Source organism: Myzus persicae, unplaced genomic scaffold (genome assembly GCF_001856785.1).
Source record: "Myzus persicae strain clone G006 unplaced genomic scaffold, MPER_G0061.0, whole genome shotgun sequence".
Taxonomy (NCBI): Eukaryota; Metazoa; Arthropoda; class Insecta; order Hemiptera; family Aphididae; genus Myzus; species Myzus persicae.
The window spans coordinates 134,504-155,809 of NW_019102874.1; the positions used below are offsets into that span (position 1 = coordinate 134,504).

At 28.3% G+C, this 21,306-nt stretch overlaps 1 protein-coding gene and 1 long non-coding RNA gene across 5 annotated transcripts; one reads left to right on the plus strand and one right to left on the minus strand.

Annotated features, from left to right (window-relative positions):
- Positions 1–6,160: 6,160 nt before the first annotated feature.
- On the plus strand, positions 6,161–15,172 carry LOC111033328. Of its 4 annotated transcripts, none has more exons than XR_002604397.1 (3): positions 6,161–7,272; positions 11,380–11,711; positions 14,956–15,172. It is a non-coding gene; the product is annotated as an uncharacterized LOC111033328 (long non-coding RNA). The 4 variants fall into 4 exon arrangements; XR_002604398.1 differs by having other exon boundaries at positions 7,260–7,358; XR_002604396.1 differs by lacking the exon at positions 6,161–7,272 and adding an exon at positions 8,795–9,853.
- Positions 15,173–17,856: 2,684 nt separating this feature from the next.
- Positions 17,857–18,577, minus strand: LOC111033337 (zinc finger and BTB domain-containing protein 24-like). Its single transcript, XM_022314025.1, has 2 exons — positions 18,115–18,577; positions 17,857–17,987 (listed from the first exon to the last, which is right to left on the minus strand). The coding sequence occupies exons 1-2, from the start codon at positions 18,272–18,274 to the stop codon at positions 17,857–17,859; spliced, it is 291 nt and encodes a 96-aa protein (XP_022169717.1). The 5' UTR covers positions 18,275–18,577.
- Positions 18,578–21,306: the final 2,729 nt, after the last annotated feature.

A 21,306-nucleotide genomic window follows, 5' to 3' on the forward strand; every position in this document is an offset into this window, starting at 1 on the left:
TCGATCTGTGGTGATATATGTATACTTCTGTTTTTCCAAGAAAAACTCCCCTCCCCATTTTTACTGTAAATTATTTATCGGATAATATTTTTAAAATGTTAATGTACCTTACTCAAAATTCGTCGAATAGTTTTGCAGTAGATACTTTAATGTTTATGTTAAGGATAATGTCCTTAAAAATCGTTTTACAAAAATATCAAATAGAATCAAAATAGTAATATCAAATCTAGTATTTATTATACTTGAACCATTTTTACAAGTTATAAATATTCATAGACATTAATATAAATTACAAATATTTTCAAATAACCTTAGGCCCCATATGTTCTAAACCCAATATCATGAATCTATCCTGGATGTCGAAGAACTCAAAAATGAAAACTCGTTTGAATTTGGATTATTTGATCACCTAGCCTAAACCAACCTTCAACATTTTCAGAAAAGTTATCTGCTAAACAAATTACTGTATAAATAGGATACTGTAATTTGGAAACATAAGTTTATATACACAGGACAATCCTCATATTATAAGTAGTAAAAACAACTATTTTGGCAAACTGGTCATATAATTAATTTACACGGTGGGAGTATGTAGGTACAAGAGATGTAAGGAATGTATACCTACGTATTACCACGATTACAATGTTTGGGTGCTTTTGAGAAGGCTAGGGCACATTGTTGTCATCTGATATTGTGTCATATTTATTGAAAATCACATCAACGCGGGAAATTGGATTATTGGTTGATATTTGTTAGTGACTTAGTTTTGTGGTGGTTTTTTTGAAATCAGACATAATGGTGTGTTGCGTATCGCTTTTAGCAGCGGTCAGTGCCGCAAAAACGGCAGGGGCAATGCCCCTGTAAAGGGGCCTCTTGTAGTTAGTTCCGGGGCCCCACCTCCCTCTAAATAATTTCATTATGTTAAATTCAATACAAATTAATTGTATGTTTTTATTAGTTACTTTGGGGCCCCCAAAAATATCACGGACATCAAAATATCATAAACTAATATACCTAGTAAAATTAATATATTGTTATTTTTGAATAGACTGTGTTATTGCCTTATTGGGTTTTGGTTCGAATTATTATTTTTTTTCCTTGAAATTACTGTGTAATTAAAACATAATATTATAGTTGTAACAGTTAAAAATAGAATTGATATTCCGGGAACGAATACTGCGATACTGCGATAGCCGATCTTATCGTGGAAAGGTAGACGACGGTGAACAATAAAATAATCGAAAAATATAACAGAAAATATTTTAATTCGTTGTGTGGTAGTGTGGTACGGTGATTCCGTCATTCATCATTCGTGACTTATGTTAGAAATGTAGACGTACACCGTACACCATATTATAATAATTAATAAGCTTAATATATTTTTTGACTTATTGTAAATCATTTGATCATGTCAAAACTCAGTGGTTTCGCCAAAAGAAAAATGAAATTGAAGAAAGAGGATAAAATAAGAAAATTTAAATTATCCTTTGATATGTTTATTTTTAAAAACAATCAAAAAATAATGGTAAGTAATTTTGACTTTTGATTTATATAATAATATATTTTATCAGTATTTTAACAATTGAATAACTATTAACCAAGCCCTAACACCCAGTTTTTGAACATTAATATTTTTTTAAATCTATATTGTTATATACAAATATATAAATGTAGGTATATTTTATTATTTAAATTTTTGTCAATCATATTTTAGATGATTCTGATGTTAATGAAACTAATGCAAGTAATAGTAATTTCACCTCAGTCACAGAATGTGCTCCAGGTAATTCAAATTAATTAATTATTGTCTGTTACCCATAGTTATATATTAAGTTTTTTTTAAGAATTTTAAAATTTTTTTCTTATTTAAAAGCAAGAAAAATGAATTTCCATTCTTAAATAATGAGTTGAAAGGAACTAGGTATTGCATTTTATTTTCTTATTATTATAATTTTATATACAATATTATATTGTATGATGATTATGGAACATATTATATTATTTTTATTTTAGTCGTCAATATTACGCAGATGTGATGAATTAATATTTTATTAATTATCAACGACTTATTTTTATTTTTATCATTTAAAATAATGTTTTTGTAACTATAAATATTTAAGTATAATGGTATAAATCTAATATTTATGTTTTGCAATGCTCATTCATAATCAAATTTTAACATAATATATACTGAGTCTTTACTCTTTAATTAATATTTGTATTGAAAAAAAAACCATAATAAAGTAATAAAAATAGTATATTATCAATATGTATACCGGCTTTTTTTAGGCTTCTTAACATTCCACCATCATTATCTTTGTAAAACTTATGAGTTATCAGTTATGGGCGTATAAAAAAATATTACGTCCTTAAGCCTTTTGGTCTTTCCGCTCAAGGCCCCCAAAATTGATTGTGTCCGGGGCCCCAAGAATCCTAGTTGCGGCACTGGAGGCGGTCGTGGACAATATATGAGCTAACGATTACGTGAAAACAAATAATATGCATATTTGTAATAGGTCATTAAATTAAGTTTTAAATGTTATTGTTGAAAGATTTTGTTTATTTGTTATGTTTATTGTTGTTGAGAGGGAGTGTTATCAAAAAGTTTTAAATTATGAAAAGACTCTAATCCTAAATTCCATGACGTTACTGCAACGTTATGGCAAAAAGTTTTAAGTACCTGTTACGATCAATGTTTTTTTGAATTACAACAAAATAACTAAAATCGTTATTTTGTATATTAAAATTAAATATTTTTAAATTCCAGTAGGAACATGTTATGAAAACGTCGTATTTATAATTTTAATGCCTATTAGCCATTAGGTATTAAAATAAAAAATTGTATGTATTTTTAATTATAAATTAATTTTGAAATTTCCGTGATTTTGACAAATTTTGTTTAAATTTGAACTTCAATTACTACACAAAATCGTGATCATTTTACGAAGAACCTATAGAATTAGGATTGAAAATATTCAATCGTTAAAAATATCTAATAATAGCTCAAAAAAGCCATTTTAATATTTTGAAATGATATCCTGAACAGTTAATAAAGATATTTAGTGAACATCTCATTTCTCTGTGGCAGTTCCTTTTTGAATCGATTGGTCGAAAACAGATGTCGCGTTAATATTCCAGTTTTGAAGTGAACTTCATTCGACACGGTAGCGTAAGTCGGATTCATGGGCTCAGCCGTTGTGACCAAAAAGCGTTAGGGGAGTGGCTTAATTAACACTGAAGGTCCAATCAAACGTTCGGATTCTGCTGGCCGGTCTCTGTGTTCTTCCTAGCTCAGAAAATATTCCGGAGCCGGTGAATTGACTGGCCAGGTTACTGTCACTGTCTGTTTACAACAATCCAACTCTATTTATTTAAAAAAACCAAAGATCAGACGCTTTCCGACTAAATCCGGTCGTCTGTTTGGACCCTAGAGTTTATATGGCAACAAATAATAATACATGTCTTATCTTTATATAATAATAATTAATTGATTTCAATTAAAAATTACATTTATTATTATTTTTCCATCACAAACTTAATATTTGACCATGATGAACATTTTTTTCATGTCCTCTGTTCACAAGTTTCACTTCATCTACGGGTACTATTGCAAAATGCAAGATTTTTTTGGTTGTTTTTCTTTTAAAATTTTTAAAATTATTCAGAATTTTTTTATTTTGATTTCATAGATTACCTACCAACTATGTCCTATTTTCAACTAGAAACAACCATCGGAGTAGAAGATTGAAGCATTTTCCTGCTCTAAAATTTGTTACAAGATACAAAAATACACCACACAGAATTTAAGATATGAGAGAGCTTAAAGCCTGCAACGCTTAACTAGTAAAATGTCTTTTTTGACACTAAATAATATAGAAATATCAGAACACCTAATTGGCGTAATCGGCACAGAGTCCTCTCGACACAACTACTCACTAATGACATAACTTAACTGTTGCTAATATTTGACGTAATAGGGTAAGTACCTATATTATAATAAGACTGGTCTGAACGAATTTATGTTGATCGTTAGCTCACTAATAAACTTGATAGTTTTAGACTTTAGTTAACTCAGCAGTTTTGTTAATTTATATTATTCTATATATCTAGAAACCTTGGATTGCGTCACCTCTAATTTAATTTTTGAGTTTTCAATTAAAGAAAACAGTTAAGTATCTTAAGTAGTCTGAAGTTTAAAATAACTAATGTGCATGCCATTAAATCCATTAAATCAATTACCTAAGCCTTATTTGAATAGATTTTAATTCTAAAATAAATAAATGCCATTAGGAATATTAACAATAAAATATAATTGTATATAGTTTAGTGTTTACACTGTTTTTTCATGCTCAATAAACAATAATATACCCTGGTCTGCTCATAATATATATTCTAATATTTATTTTATTTTCCCAAGCAAACTTTTTGTTTGAACTAATACGGTAGATAACGTGATAATTGTAAATTTCTGTAAACGGTACGTTAATTATGAATACTGAATAGTGAGATTTTCAAAGAGCAGAGGAAAAAACGAACACTGGCTTATAATGAAATAGAATAAAAGGTAAATAAAAAGGAGTGTCGAATTGCAGGATTTGTCCGATTAATGTAAAAAAAAATACAAATCAATGATAATATGAAACCGTTTCGTTGATTGTAAGTGCAGAAAAATTTATTTGAAAAATCATAATAAAAGTTTTGTCTTGCGTAAGACATTTTGGTTTTAAACAGGAAAAATTAACGAATGATATGTAAATATATTATTATGCCTGTGTCTATAATTTACATATAAATATATAATTATAATTATAATTTATAACATTGTACAAATTATATTATGCAAATAAAATGTTGATTTTTTTAACATACCTACTTATAATATTCCAATTCAACTATTTATACAAGAATTATTTTTATCGTAGAGATTTTAATCGTGTAAACGTGCGAGCCTATATTATACGAGAGTGGCATGCCATCTATGTAGGTAATTATGATTAAACATAATAATTAATGTACAATTCAAAAAATGTTAAAATCCAAAAAATTAAAGATGTACCATCTCTTATTTATGCCCATTAAGCTAATAATCACGACCACAATGTTATTTTAAGACGATTTTGCGGTCGCTAATCACAAAAACTCAAATATTGAAATGAAGTTCAACATTGTAAGATTAAAATCGGGGTCTAGAAACTTTCAGCACATGAACAAACTTACGTGATTGAGAAGAAAATACTTAAAGTTGAAAGTGAAATTGTGGAACTAAAAGAGTTTAAAAATAAAAAATCACTAGTCAGTCAATATTCTTATATGGTGTATAATGTATATACTGCATTATACAGTCTGTATATTATTATTTATTACACAATATTACACACTTTCTATTTATGAAAATGATGTAAGATATTCAGAGTTAACTTCCGGCATTGAGTGTGAGTTACCGTTTAGGAAAAAAAATCGAAACCCTTAAAAAATCAGTAGCGGTGTGATAGAAAATCGTAAAAACGAGTAGGTAGTTTGGTGGGTGCTTCAAACTCTATGTACACATTACACATACACCCACACATAAAAATAACACAAACACAATACTCGACCGGGAAAATGAGTAGTGGTATAAAACGTTCGAAAAAAATCACCGTGTAAGCGCGGGCGTACCGAAGTGCTCACTATATTATGTATTGTGCTTAAATACAATACACGAGTGCTCAGGTATATATATATATATACACATATATATAATGCATATACATAGTATAATAGTATTATTATATTATGTCGTACACGCGTGTAATAATAATAATAAAAATATTAGATTTCAAGCGAGTGGCTCCAGCGGCGTGCTCAAAATAACAAACGGTCCACGCCGACGGGATTTTTTTTTTAAAACAATAGCGCCCGAGCTCCGCGTAAAAATGCATCGGCAGCGCGGAGAATTGTGTGCGAAGCGGACGTGCGTCTCCGGATAAAACAGCTGACGCGTTTTTCCGTCGGTCCCTGTCTCGGCCCTGGTGGGTCGGCATGGGGTGGTGGTGAGCGGCAAGGGGGTTGAGGTGAAGAAAAAAAAGAGACTTTACCATGTCATATATGTATATACGGTAGAGCATCCTTATATACTCCACGCAGCAAGCACAGCGGTAATAAAAGAACATTTGACATCGAATATACCCCCCCCCCCCCAACACAACCCCTTTATTCGCGCTCCTCCCGTGAACCCTCTCGTCGAACCTCACCATCACTGGTCTGCACGATGACTCGAACGCACCCCTACGCTATACATATACACGCCACTGCAGATTCGCTGCTGCTGGCCGCGCACTACTTACTCGATGGACACTTGATTTATGACGCTATTCCTATTGCTGAGTCAAGATTTATTTATAGACTGTTTCGATATTCCGCCGCCGCCGCCGCCGCCGCCGCTGATACAAGGTTGATATCGTACATAGCAATAATATGCGGAAAAGAACCTAACCTACGAGGTGGTTTTTTTCCCGTTTTCTTTTTTTTTCCTGACACTCGGCCACGCAATTCGCCGATCGAATACAGAGCACTGGTAATTAATATGAATATAAATAAAGGTATATCCGGTGTCTTGATATAATTGCAACAACAAATTATCATCATCATCGGTTATAACGCCGTCATCGCTGAGAATTGGGCGAGGGGGGGATAGGTACTTCACGAAAAAGGAAGAGAAAATGACATCTTTCAGCTATTTTGATAAAAAATGTTTGAAATCTTTACTGGCTCTATCACTATTACCAAACATTTTTTAATAAAAATAATAGAACATTAACAATCGCAGTTGGAGTGTGAAGAATATTATAATGCACGGTCTCGACTGTTCAATATTATATCATATTATTATTATAATTTACTAAAAATAAAATATAATATAGTAGAGAAGAGCACTTAAGAAACATCGTGTAAGCAATAAAACATGGCAACCACGTGTTTAACACAAACTGTAGTGTCAGTCTTGTAAAAACACTTCAACAACTTTGAAGTGATCTAGAATATAATAATAGATGGACGATGAATATGAAAAAAACAGCTGAATCGTATGCAGAGTTGTAATTTGTTCATTACTAGTTTAGTAGTGTCTAGTTAGAAATGCTTAAACATCCGAAAACTAGGTTTTCAAGAGTTTAATTATATATAATACGGATCTACATTTTTGTTTAATGTATGCAATTTGTAGTTAAATATTTGTCATATTAATATATATATTATTATTGTTCACAAATGATTATTTTGTAAACGAACAAAGTGGTAAATATATTTTTTTTTTAATGTAATATTTATATTTTAATGTTCTTTAGTAAAAACATAACTGTACATTGTCTGGATAATTCAAAGTAAGTATTAAAAATATTATTCAGTGGATTCGATTTTATGTGAGCTCGGAGATATATTTTTAATGACTTGGAACTAAAAATCAAACTGAAAACTTTGAACAAAATTAAAACTGAAATCAAGTACAATCAGCTACAACTGTCATAAAATAATATTTTCGTTGTCTTGGTGAAATATTATACTTTCTAATATTTCGCAAATATTCTTCTACATAATCTTATTGGAAAAATAATTGCATACAAGTGCAAAATGTAGTGGTTTATCCTAATAAAATATCTCCGAGTAGTTTTTTTAAGTTAATCGTAGAACAATATAATATCTCACTGGCCGACCGAAAAGAAGATGGAAACGATACAGGAATCGACAATAATATTATTATTATATTATATAACATAACTTATAATGACCTATATTAAGATAACATTAACCCTTTTAAGCCTATACGATATTGATGACTACCATTATGTTTAAATTATGGTATGTTACTATGTAATACGTATTTTACTTAAGATCATAAGTTGATATTTATTGTTAAACTTTTGAAGTAATATGTTTTACATTTTAATGCACCGGTGATGTTTATGACGTCTTCTTAAAAATACGTACAAAACCACGTATATAACACTGTCTACATAAATTAGGTGTACATATATAATATATATATATATAAATCTTTTGCTATATATATTATATACCCATTACATTATATAGGTATATATAGATCCCTTGCTATATAATATATTTTATTATAGTCATATTATTATTACAGCGATATTCTGCAATAATAACATTTCCTAAGCTCGTATATTCTGCCTCATTGATGTTTTTATTTGACCTTTACGATCGTTGGCGTTTGAGAGTGAAAACCGAAATGAGAGCATCACCTTACAAAAGTGGAAACGCCACGATAATAATACTTTGACTAAATCAGTCAAATAACATTGAATATAAACTATTAAGTACAATGTTTTTACCGCGTACAACGGTTTCATTCATTATTTCATAAACGTATACAGTTTCAAAAACATTTTTAGAGTACTCTAAATATATACAGTTTTAAATAAGTATAAAATATTACTGAAACAAGAAGCGAGAATACAATTTAAGCTTTAACGCAATTGTCTGAAATAAATCCAATTTGGGGTAGGTATCAGTTGTAACTGGATAGTGACAAATAAAAAATTAAAAGATACTTATATTTTCATTTTTTTTTTTTTTACTAAGAGCTGAAAAATAATTCATGTTGAAACTAAAATATCCAAAAATGTATCATTAAAAATTCATATTATTTTACCTGCTTCCTACACACAATGGATTAATTAAAAATATATATTAGAATATTATTTTATGTATTTTATTTCAAATTATTAAGAAAACATCATCTTTTTTTGTCAATTTATTTTTTGGTTCATCAGTTGTAAGTACGTGTAAAATACAATTATATAGATATACATGCTTAATATACTGTGTGTTATATTATTTGATTTAAAACCTTACCACAAGTCACATACTTCCTAAGAACTAATCTACCATTTTAACCAATCTTTCTTTCTGATTAGGTTTATTAATTAATTGTTCTAATTATTATTATAGGTAATACCAAACTATAAAAAAAAAAGATTTATATTCTTTTATTTATTTAATTATATTTAATTTCTTCGAGGCCTTTAGCCCTATCGAAGAAAACATCAAAAAAACCACAGATCACATTTCTAAAACTTATTGATATGCAAGTATAATTTAAATACTTAATCTAAAGAAAAAAACCACTGTATCTATTTTTATGAAGCTATAATATTAGTTGGTGAAGTATTTTAGTTCTACTCTTTTATATTGTAATTATTATTGTGACCCAGAAAATTATAGACCAGCCCCAATAAAGATCATTAGAATTTAAGAAGTTTTGTTCGTATTATTATCATAATATGTTCAGTAAAAAAAAATTAAACCGTCCCAACACAGAAACGCACCCACAGCAAATCAATTTGTAATTAATTTTAATGAACACAAAAAAGACTTGTTTAGACCTTGTTCCATAAAGAACGCCAATTTCGAAGCGACCACTATTTTGTAAGATTGATTTTGACCTTTTCAATACCACATTATTTCACTTACAACCTATCATTTTAAAAAATAACTAAGCATCTAAGCAAATATAGCTACAGTGGTTTTCATTAAAATAATTAAAAACTGAAAATGTATTTTAAATGATGCGGTGGTTCTATAAACTAAAATTTACAAATTTAAAATAATGTTAATACGTAAATATCCACACATATGCTTCATAATAATATTATAATATTATTACTATCAATGTAATTTATTTTCAATACGTATCAAAGCCAATATTACAATAACGTCGCGCATTATAAAAAACTAAGCGTACGCCTCCGTTGAACACTGTCGTTGCATTTGAAAAAAAAAACAGACAATTTAAAACATCTCACCAAACTTTGGTGTTTGTGACTTGAACACACCAACATAGTACAACAAAAATGTGAGTATTTTTAATTTTTATCAATTTATATTGATAATGTCTTTTGTTCTTTGGTCAAAATGGTTGACATTTCAATACAAGGTTCCTCGCGGGATTTTTCACAACGATTACAAAACAAAAAAACGAAAAAACTTATACATTATACAATTATTGTCACAAGAATTTTCACAAACTGCATAAGTTAATTGTTAATTGTATAGTTGATTGATATGTCCTAATGAATAGTGAGATATCGAAATATATAACCAATTGCATAGCATAACAAAATCGTTTATTTGTGTAAATCAATACGATTTGCAGTAGCCATCTTATTATATTATCTAGTTTTTATTTTTCTCACGTTCGGCTCACATAATAAACAATATTATATTCTAACTATGCTGTGAATACAGATATTCAAACAACCTATTTGTACGGGAAATATAGTACTTAAAGAAAGTATAATGAAAACAGTTACATAATGTAATTTTATACGAACTTAAACCCGTAGATGTAATAATGCCTCTGTGGAAAATCCCGAAAAAATAAGTATCATATTGGATTTGCTACCCCAATAAAATCATAAATAAATAAATCAAAAGATCTACTGTTGAATCATGGATTCAAATTTATTTCAACTTAAATAAGCCAAGATGTTATCGAATAATAATTCTTCGGGCTTATGCGAGTTCAATTTCAATCCAATAACATCCCAAATTTCTTGCAATTTACTAGTGCTATAAAATGTATTTTATTACATATACTTCAATTAGGTACTCTAACAAATGGGAATTGTAATTTGCTCACTAATCAAGAAGATTCTCTTTTTATTTATTTTCTTCGTTAAATTGGAAATATAAAAGACCATGTATGAAACAAGACGATGAAAAAGAATCAACCATTAAATTACTTATAGACAATGTTAGCAATGATTCGTTTACCAAAAGAAAAACTATTACTAATAAATGATCATTTATTCTACCAAAAATGTCTGATTGTATAGTTAAAAAACTTATCCTGGTTTTGCAGTATCCAAATTATATCAAAAAGTTATATTTTTATATATCTTATAACCATACTTATTGTCAAAAAAATAAAAATGCATTGAAGAACTGAATAAATGCAAAACATTGAGAGAGTTTTCAACTAGCATCTGAAAGTGTTTTCAAAATCTTCGAACTAATATTGAACATTACGTTAAGTATGTATAACTATTAACTAAAGGCAATTATTTATAAACTATATGAATTAAGAAACAATGATGTTGGTCCACTCAATCGGACAGGCAGACAGAACTGCGTAAAAAAATATGTTTGCCTATTACTATAGTAATTTAAGGCATATTAATTTGTATGAATTATTATAGAAACCTAAGACCTTAAAAATTCGACAAAAAAATGTACATAAAATAACACGTCATCCTATCCGGAACGGTAAATAAATATTTTGTTTGTTCTGATTTTTCTCAAATCTACATTACCTACACGGCTATAGGTATATTGTAACAATTGGTATTATTATATTAGGGGCGTGACGTATTGTTTCAGGTGTTGTCCCAAAGGTTTCAAAAGTCTTTCAAGGCAACCAATCAGAACGTTATTTCCTATGTCTATCGTAATTCTATTGGTTTACGCAATCAGCAAACGATCAATCGCACTCTATTGCATACGGCGACTATAATGCCACCACACACAATAATATTATGTTCAGCTTTTCGTAGTCGTCCATATCGATCAAAACCGGAAGTCGTTACTTTGTCAGCGTTTCTTTTAAACTTTGTTCAAACAATAAAGTCGTGGAATTCTGAATCACGCTACATCCGTATTGTCAATCTCCTTGGAAGGAAATCGTATTAACACACTCGAATTATTGAGACAAGGTAAGAAACCTTTTGTTCTTAAATCATAACGTACAATATACTTTGTACTGCTTTGTACTTTTTTTCAATAATGCTAGATACATTATTTCATACTTCCTTCATAATGTCTGTAAAATAGCTCATTAGTCATTACCCATCCGACATTTTATCAGTGAGAATTCAATAATAATCGCTAGTTATTGTTAGGTCTAGGAAAATGTGTGTGTTAAGAATTCAATTTCAATTAGAAGTAAAGTGTTAGCTCAAGTATTGCGGAAAATGTTAGTTATTTTGTACGTCTTTTTTACAAAGTAATGTTTTTTTTAAACCAACTTAACACAATTTCGCTAACAATAATGAATACACAGTTTTCATTTTAAATAATTGTTAGAAGTTAATAAAATAAATATCTAGTTCCAAATTTAAATTATTTAAATATTTATATAAATAATAATAGAGAATTCGGTTGTAAAAACTTTATTTTGAAAGTTTAATTAGAATAACATAATACACTAGAACATTTGGTTATGCACTATTATAATGTTTATAATTTTAATTAAATTATTAATTTTTGTGTTATCTCCAACTCAGGAAAATAAAAATAAATCATATAAAACAAAGATATCATAATATATGGAGCAAATAAAACACTAAACACAAGTCTTAAGTTTTAAGTTTTATTTCTTAACTATAAAAGTAAACAACAACATATTAATATTATTTACACTTAATAGCTAGGGTGATTATTTTACTAGGTATTCACTTTATTGTTTTTTCAATAAAACAATATTATGTTGATCGATTTCAAAAACATATTGTAGGTGTATTCTAACTTTATTTTTTTTTTAAATATCCAAGTACACAATACTTTATTACCTGACGGTCTCCTCGGGATCGGAACGAGGTCACATATACATTAGGCAGTTTCTGGATTTCTTGTACCACGTTCGCCCCTCAGGGTGTCCATGGGGAAATCATTAACTAGCACTGCAGGTATTCTAGGCTGATTAGGTACCATGTGACTTATTCCCAGAGCAAGTCCACTAAGCATTTGGTATTTAATATGAAAATTACTAGTATAAATTATTATTTTATTAATACCGTTGTGTCCCACAATATACGAACGATTTGAATCATTCAGCAACTATATGATTTGCATCATTAATTATATACAACCGCAATTAATAGCTTGTGGGCAAAATAAATTGGTCGTAAAGTTAAAATGCAACAATTGTCTTTTTAAAGTATTGTTAATAGCTATACCCACACAAACTTGGGTGATAATTAAAATAAAATTACCATGCTTGAAATTATTTTGTAAACCAAAAATTTTGTAATTTTAAATTTTATTTTGTAACTAGATAAATTTTGTGTTAACGTTTATTATGCATTTATAATATTTCTATCGAGATAACTCTATTTCAGAGAACGTCTACAATCACGATAATATATTATTTAAATGCATTAAATTAAAAACTTCAATGAAATAATTTATAGTTACATTTTAATTTCATTTCGTTAATGTTAAACATGTCTACTGACTTAAATCAATCCAAGAATAAATTGTCAATAATTTTTAAAATGGTAATTATTGATTCAGGCTGATAAGATAATTCTTTATGTAATAAAAACTGCAAGTAAAAATAGCTTCTGTGTCTGAAGTCAAAGTCTAGATAAATGTACTAAATACATAATTGTATTTTATTTATAAGTAATATCATAATTGTCTTCTATTGTATATTATATAAGATTTAAATAAATCCGAGTAAATTATTTGTAAATAGTGCTTTCTGCAACTTATGTGGTTATATTAAGCAAAGCAAATTATATTTATCAGAATATTTTTAATTTATTTAATATTTAATCATATAAATATACTAAAATATTCTAGAACTCGAGGAGATAAACTTTTAATATGTGGAGTGTTTCAATTAGGATGCACTCATAACGTTACATGATTCATTTATCTTCAATTTGCAATCACAGACTAAACATAGGTAGGTTATTCTTTCATGTATAGGGACTTAATACTATGACAGTTATAGTTTACATAACAACTGTGTAATAAAGCTGCTATTTAATGATTAATAATTTCTTTTAATTAGACTCTTTTGTTTAGAAGACAAAAAAATAATGCTTAAAATTAGCTAGTATAATAATATGGCATTAATAATAAGTCGACGAGCATTATTCGTATGTATAAAGAACAACAATAATAATATGATATACGATTATATATTATAATTATGATTACACGTGCTACTATATTGTAGGATTTGTATTCGAAACCTTTTTGACTTTTATTTTTCTCTTGTGGGGAAAAAAATAAAACAAAAGAAAAAAGCAATTGTAAATATCTATCTCAATTCATAACATTGAAAAAGGTTGACAAGTGGGGCAACACGAACGTTTTCAGCCGCTATACCCTTTTTTTCTCTCTCTCTCTTTCTCTCTTTGCTTTCACGTCTATTCTTGCTGGCAGTTTTTTAAACAAATTATAATTTGTAAAATACGTGCTACTGAAAATGAATACGAATGGCACACTGCTGCCGAGAGGACGCGGAACGACTGGCGGCGGCGTGTGCGGTTTCGGTTCACGGGACGCGTACAAATGTGTCCGTTTAATTAACAACAGTTAGGCGTAAAAAGTTTCGATGGTGCAAAAAATCACGTCGTTAAAGAATGATATAAACAAAACTGTCAGCTAGTGTCAAGTGCAATAAAGACCTTGCACATCTCGTTCTATATAAAGTCAAAAGGTTAACTGTTGATCGTTTATTACGAGCGAAAAAAAAACAATAATAATAACAACAACGAGAATATGGCAAAACAATGTCTATAGAAAGCAAGAAGATTAAACATTGTACCAACCTTTTGTGCGTGAATAAATTGTATTGTTTAAACAGCTGAAAGACAAAAGAATATAATGCGATAAATTATTTTATAAATCAAGACCGCGTATGCTAAAAAATATATTTAAGATAAAAATGCCAAGACCTTGCAGGTTGGGAGGGGGAGAGGAATGCATGTATACGAGCATAAAAGTCAACGAATAAGACGCATTGTGTACTCGAGTTTTACTGACAAATTATATAATCGCGAGCAGAGTAGTTGTTGTTTATTTCGATTTTCCAAAAAAAAACGTCAAACAAACAAACACAAAGAAACCGCTAACTTTTTTATTATTCAGACATCGCAGCTTGTTAAGGTGTTCATTAATCCTTGTAATCTGTTTTTATTTATTTATTTCGTTGTCTTCTTTCAGATGAATACAAGACGAAATAATTTGTTCTATTACATGATTATTGCATCGACATGAAAACTACAAGTTACAACATCTTGTGAAAATGTAATATCATTATATCAATATGAACATAATAATATATTGTAATATGGTCCAATAAGTATACCTATACTCAAAAAGTCTTAAACCATAAAATTATTGTGTGATAATAATACTAACTGGAGATTTTTATATTTTATTTGTTTTTTTTTTTTATACCAAGGATTACCAAAACTATCATCGTTTAAAATATTAGAACCGGAAAACCGGAAAGCTATTATAATAAATTAATTTCGTAATTTTACCTTAAACAAAAACTGGGACGATTTAAAACTATTGTTAAAGAGTTGTGTACTAAGTAGTAAAAAGTTTGTTTACTACAATACATTGCAGTAGTGGTATAATGAAGGCATAAACTATATTTTTTTTATTGGTTATGCTTATGAACTTATGAATATGCCACATAATATTATATAAAAATACATAGGTATATAAATTGTAGAGACGGAGGGGACCGGAGGTATGACAATTTATTACTGTTCGTAATTATTATAAAAAATAATATCAAACCATCACGACGATTTATCTGGTTTTCGATTTATTCGCATAAATGTTCCATTGATTCATAATGATACACAATAACCGCAAACCGTAGGTCGTCGATCATACAGTCTGCCACTGCAGGTACCTCTGAAAATCTATAACTACCTCTGTCCAAACAGTACCATATTAAAGTTATAAAAATGAACAATACAACACACGTTTTTCACACGTCAAAATACATTGTTTAAGATAAATAGTCTTGACTATCATAACAGACATAACTACCTACCATAATATTATGCACAGGATGATACACCAAGCATTACCACCCACCTTTTTTCATCAACAATGCAGTAATTCAAAATCTCGTTTTTTGAATTTTTAAATATACCTAAATCAAAACTATATTTTCAAATTTTTGTGATTATTAATTGTACTACTTAAAGAGCGTCTTGTGGGCATTGGACATACAAACTTCTTTTTTTTTATCAGAGCACAATTTTTGTATTGTACATTTTTAGTGGATAATTTGTCTTTACACAATGACATACCAAATCAAAATTCAAACTAGTCGTTTTTGAGTTATTTAACTTTGTGTACTAAAGTTAATAGGTCCGTGATATAAGGTTATCTGCAATTATATTTTTTATATTAAATATCTATTTTATATGTATTAAGCAATATTGGATTAGCCAATAAACACTCATCAGATATATGTGATAAAGTATTATACGCAGGGCTTGCAAACGTTATAATAACGTTATGATTATAACGTTATATTTGATAAAAAACGATTGAAATTTGTAAACGTAATTATAACGGAAAACGATAAACGTAAATAAATAAATAACACAAAACAAAACGTAACGTTTAACAAAATATAACGCAAAACGGTATATATTGTATTCCATTAAACGAAATAATTAAATCCCAATTATTTAATAATACTTAGTAGTATTCAATTATTTATTCTATCCAAGAATTAATTTTATTCCGTATCCGGCATATCCGGGAGATCCCGTATTAGATATTATTTTAAAACTTAATAAGAAGTTATCAATAGAATAATTTAATTACCAATAGCTAATAATAGTGATGCTCAGATAATATAGTACTGTACTATCTGTACTACGGTCGAAATTTATACCACTCAAGTTATTCAACTATTATGTTCGGTGTTCAGTTTGCTCAGATTTATTCACTCGTCAGTGTTTGTCTAATTGTTGTCAAATATTTAATATTTATATTTTATACTAAAATATACTTATAGTTTTAACGTGCATACGTTTTCTTTATATTANAATCGTATTTTCTATATTTGGTAATGGAATATAAGACGAACCACCCATAGGTGTATATTTATATACGCCTAACAGTAAACCGTCTATAGACTCTAAAGTAAAACCGCTTCCTTTAGAAGTATAAATATCTTCCTCGGACATAAGATTAGCAAAATCTGAATCAATCTTAGCCTCAATATCCGTATCCATAAAAATGTCTTTAGCTGAAGTCTTAAACGCACGGTTCTCGGCTGAATTCTCTACATTTGGCCGGCTGTATGTTGCTTCCAGTTTCAGGTTGTATTTAATTGGGTGTTTTGTCGATGATGACATAAGTAATTGAATTAAGTCTTTTTTTGATGATACTAAAAATGCGTTGAAATTGCTCAAATTATCTGTATTTTTCTTATAATACCAAATGATTTTATTAGAGAGTGATGAACCAGTCTTAACAAAACCAGGGGTTTTAACGATGGTCATGCGTGTTTTTTTAGCATTTACTGCTTCGTTCGAATTTTCCGCATGTACACGCTTCAGATCATTGCGATTTGAAGCCGAAGGAACTGAAATAAAATAAATAATTTACTATTGTATTGATAAACATTATAGAAAATATGTGTGTAAAGATAAATTGTTATAAATATAAACTTTTTCAGTAAAAGTTTATGAAGCAAAATTATGAATTTAAAAAAATATTGGTGATATGTTTATCAAATAGAAAATACGATTTTTAAAAATATATATTAATAAAAGGAGATAGTTGTGAAGCTATAGTATTACAAACATGTATATGTTATGTAAATATATTATGTATGTAAAAGCAAAAACAAAAATGATATAGAGCTCTCAGTTATAGCAATAATACACATTATTCTTTTGTGAAATAATAGTAATAACTAATTATAACTTTAAATATGTTTATTTGAAATATTATCAGATTATTTTAGATGAATACGTACTTTTGTATACCATGAAATAATAGTACTAGTAAATAACATGTATATATGAGGGGGTGAACATGATATTATTTTATTATATATATATTTATATTATTGTTATATCATAGGAGGTGAATAAACATATGAATAAAATATTTACCATTATAATCGTAAATGTTTTCAGCTGGTTTAAAAAAATCTTGAATTTCTCGATTGGTTATGGTTGGTTCTTGTTGAATTGCAATATTTGATTCTAGAAATGATATTAATAGTTAGATAATTTAAAATAATATTATATTTAGATAGTGTAATGAAACTAAGTTTTACTAAGATACACTAGTCGTCTAGTTTACGAATATATTAAATTGTTAAATACTTACGATGTTTTTCCTTGCTATGTCTGATAAGGTTGTCTCTCCGTGTGAATATTTCTGAGCATATACTGCATGAAATTTTATTTTGTATATCGTGTGACTTGACATGTCTGCGTAGACTGCAGATCCTAGTAAAGGTCTTATCGCATATACTACATGAGAACATGGTTATGTTAAAACTGATGAACACTATAGTCGAACTCGCGAAACACGACTTTACCCTTCAACGGATAGATGAGTAATTAAGTATAAAAAATATATTATACTTTAAATAGCAGTGTAAAATAGTTTTATTTAAGCGGCTTATTATAACGCATGCGATAATATTAGAACTGGTGGTAGAAATATGAACTACGGTGTCCAATAAAAGTAGAATAAATTATTATATTTTATAGTATTTGTATACACTTTAAAAACACATTAGAACTCAGTATTGACACGACAATACACATAGACGGTAGTTAACAGACTGGTTTAATTTTGCTTTGTGTGCACTACTTTCTGCCTGGAATTCATCGGCAATACTCGGACCTGTCTATACAGGCTTGTACATGTTTGTAAACGAATGATGTTGTTAGGGCGTGAGGACGGGAGGAGGGGAGTAAAATATATTTTAGATTGGTACTCTATTGGATTGGAATGTTTTATAATTGTAACTATGTGTGAGTTTTCATGTGTGTATAAGTCTGTATGTAATTTAATGAACAAAGGCCTGGGTGGCTTGTTTGTGTACTATACTGGAATCGCGCGCGCGCGTGTGGANAATAACGATAAACTCAAAATTTGTATAACGTTTTGATTGTAAATAACGTAAAAAAAATTTATTTTTCAAATGCAAGCCCTGATTATACGATAGAGGCATCGAGTCATATTATTCTCTTATCACACTTCATATAGAAAAACATAGCAATTTTTATCGACTGTGTTTATATCACATATCAGAAATGAATACCACAAAAATGAAATTTTAAATATGTATATTTTTTTAAACTGTAGAGAAAAATTATATTTACTAAGTACCTACTTATATCATGCTGGCCATTGTTTGAGGGGACAAGGCATAGTTTTTTTTTTTTGTAAGGGGCGTGATCTGAGTCCCAAGTCCCATGCCCTTTTTATTCCAATGATGCTACATAGCAATCAACATGAATAACCTTTGCTAATTGATTGTTTTAAATTCGAAGAGTTGTATTAAAAATTATTACCATTAATTTAAATGTAATTTAATATCTATTATAAAACCAATATTAGGTAGATTATAAGTCAATAATATGAACTTACTACAAAAAACTACTACCTATTATAGTTTTTTTGTACTCCATTTTCTCCAAAGCTTTTTAGCTAATAATAAACTTAAAAACAAATACTTTTTACTTTTTCTTTCATACATAGCGGTATTTATCATATAGATACGTAGTTCTTGTCAATTTCTATATTTATTGTTCCAAGTATTTTTGTCTTCCGTTTGTCTAAATTTGGGTTTTAAAACTATAACTATTTATTTTATTCGAGTTTTCACAAATAAATATGTATAATTTACAATTTTTTTTTCTCTTAACGTTTTTGTTAGGATGGTTTATCGTTTAAACTATAATGTGTAGCACAATAAACATGTCCACACAAATTATTAGTTCACTATTGTTACAGAAATTTATCGATGATAATAAAAAGAGAAAATATAGATTTGTATTTTCGTGTTTACATTATAATAGCGTATTGCAGTTATATATTAATGTAAAATATATAAAGATTTATATATAATTTATATAAGAAAATACGTAAAAGATGATTTATTTTCAGTATTTATAACTATCCACATTCCACATATTAAACAAAAGTATTAAATATTATTAAATATAATAAACATTCGAACCTTAAACTTCAATTGCATGTTATAAACAAGTTATCACATCAAGACACTGTTCCTGAATAATATGTATATCAGATTAAATTATTATTCTCATATTTTATAAAATGCTTATAAACTTATATAGGTGGACATTCTGAAAACATCAAAGTGTTCGTAAAATTCGTTTAAATAACACACGTAGCACAAAGAAATATTTATACTCAGAACTCAGATTCTATCGGTATGAGTAAAATACCTGGGTATATAGATGATAAGTAGTTAGATTTGAGTTTTGATTTAATTGTTTACCAATATTAAAATAATACTAATAATTTTTATTTCAGACAAATTATAGTGTTACAATGTTTGTTCGACTTATTTTTTTCTTCACTAATTTTGGCCTATTTACCACTGAGGAAGACCTCTTATTGGTAATAACCAATAGTTACAGGAGAACTAATTAGAAATCTTATAAGCATAATTTTATTTAAATCTAATAGTAACTATATTGTGCAAAATATCTAAATAATACAATTATTAATTAGTTTGTAAGCTTGATATTATTCTTACAACAGTAGTATATAAAAGTATAATACTGAATGATGAGAAGTGGTTTTTGATATATATGTTTAAATATATATTATAAATTATAATATATAACTAGGTATATCAGACATTTTGAAGAAAAATTCAAAAACCAAATCAATCTATAATACATAATAATAATATTATGGCGTTCAAATTAAAATTACAAAACAAAATATTGTTTTTACTTTTTAATGATAGACATCGAGGAGCTAATGTTTCTAAAAATAAATATTACAAAAAAAGTTTTTTTTTTATATGGAAATATTAACGATCATGTGTATTCACTGGAGTGTCACTTAGTTTTTAGTGTGTGCCGACCTATAAATACTGTCATACTGGTATGCCAAATATAAGTGCAAAAAATCAAACATTCAAGAAAAAAAAATTATCAGAAAAGTGATTATATCATAGCTACGCTGTCAGTTTAATCTGCACACATGTAGATGTCTACGGATAGTATAAAAGACGATAAAAATAATAAATAATCATTTATCCCATGTCATAATATCGAGACAATTTTTCAGGATGTATAGGAAGACTGCGCAGTCGAAAGTGTAAAAGGTATATTAACCTAAAATAATACAAACGTCACTGCAAATTAAGTCTATATCAACAGCAAAATTACAAAATTCATAATTTCATCGTTTTGCTCGTTATTACGCCGATAATAGACTAATGCGAATATAACAAACACAGTGAATGTCCGTAATGTTCTATACTTTGTCCTATCGATTCAAAAAATATACCAATATTAAAATTTT

Coding starts and splice junctions, on each gene's coding strand:
- LOC111033337 (XM_022314025.1), bottom strand. CDS start 18,274: ATGTTCTCATGTAGTATATGCGATAAGACCTTTACTAGGATCTGCAGT. Junction 17,988..18,114: donor ACATAGCAAGGAAAAACATC/GTAAGTATTTAA, acceptor TATCATTTCTAG/AATCAAATATTGCAATTCAA.